The sequence below is a fragment of the Cystoisospora suis genome (genome assembly GCF_002600585.1).
Source record: "Cystoisospora suis strain Wien I chromosome Unknown contig_100, whole genome shotgun sequence".
Classification (NCBI taxonomy): Eukaryota; Apicomplexa; class Conoidasida; order Eucoccidiorida; family Sarcocystidae; genus Cystoisospora; species Cystoisospora suis.
The window spans coordinates 48848-53702 of NW_027152902.1; the positions used below are offsets into that span (position 1 = coordinate 48848).

At 54.4% G+C, this 4855-nt stretch overlaps 1 protein-coding gene across 1 annotated transcript in view; it reads right to left on the minus strand.

Moving 5' to 3' along the window:
* Nucleotides 1-4580, minus strand: part of CSUI_000225 (uncharacterized protein) — an 8813-nt gene extending 4233 nt beyond the window's left edge. The window contains exons 1-5 of the mRNA XM_068060459.1: nt 3240-4580; nt 2715-2822; nt 2167-2211; nt 1878-1970; nt 229-1372 (exon numbers count right to left, since the gene is read on the minus strand). Of these exons, the coding sequence (XP_067927570.1) occupies nt 229-1372; nt 1878-1970; nt 2167-2211; nt 2715-2822; nt 3240-3353 (1504 nt within the window). The 5' untranslated portion in view covers nt 3354-4580. The remainder of the gene's footprint in view (nt 1-228; nt 1373-1877; nt 1971-2166; nt 2212-2714; nt 2823-3239) is intronic.
* Between the last annotated feature and the right edge of the window lie 275 nt (nt 4581-4855).

The window sequence follows — 4855 nt, forward strand, 5'->3', positions numbered from 1 at the left end:
CCTCCTCGGCTTTTTTCCCTGCTTCCTCAGCTCTTTCCCCTGCTTCCTCTGCTTTTCTATGCTCTTCCTCCGCTTTGGTCTCTGCTGCTTTCCTTTTCGTCTCTGCAGCAGCTATGAGTCTCTTCGCATCCTCGAGTTCCTTCTTTGCCTTTTCTAGCTCTGTCTCGAGCCGGTCAACTGTCTCTTGGAGTCTCCGTTTCTCTGCTCCCCCCATGAGGTCAGCCTCACTTGCGGACGTGCTGGCACTCTCCTCTTGAGAAATTCGAAAAACATTCGCCTCCCCTTTCCTGGGTGCTCCATCCTCCTTCTCCCTCTCTACTTTGACCATCTGTTGTTTCAAATCAGCATTCCTTTCTAGTCTTTCAGAGCGGATCGCTGTCGTGCTGGTGTTCTCGCTTTTCCCCACCTCTTCAGGGCGCGATTCCCCACCAGCACGAGCAGCCTGGAGCTTTGCTCTAAGGTCCACGACTTCTTCTTGGAGAGAAGCCTTCTCCTTGTTTAGTTGTTCCTTCGCTCTTTTCAGGCGTTCAACAGTGTTCTCCTCTTCAGCACTATGTTTGCGACTGAGTTGCCGTCCAACCTGCTGTGAAAGCTTCTTCCGTTCTTCGGCTCTCGCTTTTTCGACCAGGCTGTTCACCTTGACCTGCGCCTCCTGCCTTACTTTCTCTTTCTCCTTCTCCTTTTCTTCTTTCAGAGCAGCCTTCTCGCCCTCCCATCCGCTGATCAGCGCCCGTTTCTCCCTTTCCATCTCTGCCCTGGCCTCCGCAATTTTGCGTCGGCACTTTTCTTGTTCTTCTTCAACGTGTTTTTCGAATGCAGCCCGGGCTTCCTGGGCAAGCCTCTCTCTTGCTGAATCTTCAGGCTCCGTTTGTGAAGCCACGGTCCTTCCACTCTTGACTTTTCCCTCCTTTGCCTTCTCTTCCACATCTGCCTTCTCTCTCGCCGCCTCTAGTCTCACTATCTCAATTTGTTCCTTGAAGCTCGCAGCAGCCTCCTCTGCACGCAGCAACTTCTCTTCCGATGTCTGCGCCCTCTCTTCTGCATCCTGAAGCAAAGCGTTGGAAGTCTCTAGCTCAGCAATCTTCTCTCGAGCCGCTTGGAGCTCCTCGTCTCTTCGCTTGATCTCGTCGGGGTCTACAGCAGTTCGGGCCAGGGCCTCGAAGGCCATTATTGTCCTGGCCTTCTCTCGCAGTTCGAGTTCTTGCATCTTCTGCGCCTGCTGCGACGCCGAGAGTTGACCGGTTGCTTCGGCAAGACGTTTTTCCGCCGTGGCGAGCTTCTCCTTCAACGTCTCATTGTTGCGAGTTTTGTGAAGCAAATCCTCCTCCAGAACGCGTGCTCGGTCTTGCCAAGTTGTAACGTCCTCCACACTCTACGACGCAAAGAAAGGGCGGCACGACACCTTTATGTGCACATACGTGAAGAGTTGAGTAGCGACAAAACATGTGATATGCTGGAGTCGTCCGGACACCCAGGTGGGTATTGCAACTATAGATGTGAACCACGTGTTCAACTAAACTTCACACGTGCTGTGCTGCACGAGAAAGCCCGGCAAGGAAGTAAATTGTGCATGAAAGGCCGCATAGTATCGTTCGCCCGGCACGGGGAGAGACATCGGGGGAATGTGAAGCACGTTCGCATCTTGGCACTTCCGAACTATGCCGAGAAACGCCAAAAGACTCTGTGGCGCTCCTTTCGGAGTAGGGCAAAACCCTCCGCCTGTTCCGCGACACGTCTATACTTTACCAAGAAGCACCACTACAAGTGCGTTTTTACTGCGATGAACAGTGCTGGGACACGCCAGACCCCGCGGATAAACTGTCCTCCTGTACAAATTCTTAACAGGAATACAGGACACACGTGCTGCACTTCCTGACCTGAAGAAGCAGCCGGTGAGACTCCTCCTTTATCTTTTCCAGCTCCAAATCTCTTGTCGCGACGCAGACATCGCGGCTCGCGCATGCTTGCCTCTGAGACATTAGCCACACAAGAAAGGCGCCAAGACAGTCTTTCCCCACCGCTGCTCAGACCGGCTACTCCCTGGCCACGAACAAGCCACAAGCAAGTTCCAAGAGGTAAACGTCTGGCGGGGAAGACAGATTTACTCTGCACACACCGCGTATTCAACCGTAGACGTATAGCACGACGAAAATATCTGGATCTCACTTCTGGCAGCGCGACGAAATTCCGGAGCAGACACCGCGCATAGTCCTACACAGAAGCGCATCGACAATCAATGGTGGGCCCCAGTACGAGCTACGGCTGAGTAACTTGCTCTCCCGCCCACGAAAGAAGAGCATTGTCGCAAAGAACGGGCGCGGCGGCCTGTGCTCTAGACAGCCACTAGCGCGGCCACACGCGGCTGACCAGTACGGCACCACAATCACCTCCAGTTAAATACTGCAATCACTCCGGTCACTCTAATCTCGGCCTTCGTACATTACACTAACCTGGGTTTAGGGGAACCTCTAGAATTATCTTGACCGTGTCCTATTCTTGTGCAAACACTTCAGGAAGTTGCACGTCGGAGCGGACACTGCCGAACCAAAACAGCGGAGCACGGCCGCGTGTCCCGTGTCTAGTCTGTCAGCCGCAGTACTTCACTACCGCTACGATGAGGAAGAATCCCGAAACATCTTTTGCAAGAGTGGAGGCCACGAGCTGAAAACCCCCCGCAGTGGGAGGGCACAGGTCAGAGCTTAAGTGGCGCCTACGTAATTCTGGGACAGTAACCGGAGCTCTTTTTGCAGGAATTCGATCCTATCACGCTGCATGCGCACAACTGCTAGAACAGTCTGCTCGTCGTTCACCTTGGATCGAACCTACACATAAAGACAAAAAGGTGCCCACTCTGGCAATGCTCCTTTCTCAAGGGGAATGCCCAGGCGAACGAAAAGATGACGAATGCTACTGCGAACCCAGCGGCTCGTAACATTATCACTCCAGGGATTGAGCGACAGCGATACACGCATAGAAGAAGCGAGGCTATCGTCACCTATCGCGTGCAACATGCGGTAGATGACGGCAGCCTCTCTAGAAGTTACTTCGCCCCAGTTCACATGGAAACCGGCGCTGTTGCATGTCCAGGCAAGTACCTGTGCAACAGAGCAGCTACGAAGCGCGTTCTGCTGCGTAAGACAACACGGTCCGAGTGGTCCCCCGGAATATATTCACATCGGAACAACTCCACTGAGCATAATTGTCAGACGCGGTGGCTACCCTTAAGGGTCTGTGCGTACTTCTTGTACTGCCTGACTCCTCTGTTCGATTAAGTCTTGGACGAACTCCGAGTAGGACTTTCCGCTACGTGGCGGCATGGTGTCGGACACTCTTGTCCCCGTCAGCAATCGCATCCGTGAAAGATAAACTCATGCCGGCGGCGGAGTATCAATCTGCTGTGCGTCAAGTAGAGCTCGGTGCCAGCATTAAATATATCGGCCAAAGAAAGGCAGAAGAGGTCGCACGAGAAATGCAGGAACTTATTCCTTCCGTGGCACTGCTGATGGTGCAGCAGGTGCGCAAAGTCTGATATGGTGTGCGCCCGGTGCAAAGAATGAATGAGTCTTTACATTCGGGCAGAAATTCACGAGACTCTAGCCCGGTACAAATCACAGCCCACGACAGCAGCGAACGCCATAAAGGTGAATAAAGAGGCAGCAGACAGCTGCCTCGTCGTTCACACACGGGAAAGTCGCAAACCGACTCGCTCGCAAACCCGGGCAAAACACACGAAGCCTCTCCCCGAAGCAGTGCCGCTGTCCTTGGCGATGGATGTTCGCTTTACGTTTGTATGTTCGGCTAGACAGCTCACAGGGATACCCAAAGTGACCACTTAGGGCGGGGCCAGGCGTATGCCAAGAGACAAGGGCACCCGTATGCAAGCGAGCTCACAGTGGGGTACCACTCGACGCCCTGGGAGACCGAAAAGCAAACTTCAGCAATATGCAGCCAGGTGAGCGGACAAAACCAGGATGACAGACTTTGTTAGCCGTACGCAGCACGCTACACCGAAGCCAACCCTCGCCTCGGAAGACCAAGAGATGTCCACCAAAGCCAGCTTCGGCTGAAGAGGCACACGAGGAAGAAAAAGTGGTCCAGCTGTACAGTCACACTGCTGCGCTGAGCCTTTTCTCTTTAAGTGCTGCCGGTTCGCGAGAGAGACATGCGCCGCCGCCAGATTCACTTGTCGCAGACGGACTACCTTTGAGAGCAGCTGCCCTCTTCCTGACGCTGTATTGCGGCAAACTTGAGACGCTCCAAGGCTGCGTCTCACAGCACAAGTACGGCAAAGCAGTCGTGGCTCAGCGGCCGCCGCAGCCCCTGCGCGCCCCCAGCTCAAACCGAAGTCTAGAAGAAAAACAAAGGCAGAGGAAACTGTGAGGAGGATGAAGGAAACCGTTACCGCCGGGGGTGCCGAGTACTGTCTGGCTCGTTGCCAGGTCGCGTCGATTGTCAGTCAACCACACCCAACACCGCGACCAGAGCGACGTCAAACAACGTGATGAAGAAGAGCACTCAAAAAGCTACTCTCATTACAGCGGCCTGCCCTGAACCGGTCAGGTCTGAGGCAAACTGAAACCGTGCTTTCGAACCGGGTGAGGTCGATACAGCTGGGATATCAGGTTCCGCGCTTGCTTGCTCACGAGCTAGCATGCTCCGCGGGCATGCACTACGCCCGCAGGACGGGTCGGACGCACCGGATCTGTAACGCAGGTGCAATCCGCTTGCCCGGGGAGCCGAAGATCGCCGCGAGACTACTGCTGGTGGTGCACAGTGAGTGCGAAGACTCGTGGCTCGCAAAAAAATCCTGAAGCTTGACACGGTCCGGATGCCGCAACAGGGTTAACTCAATTGA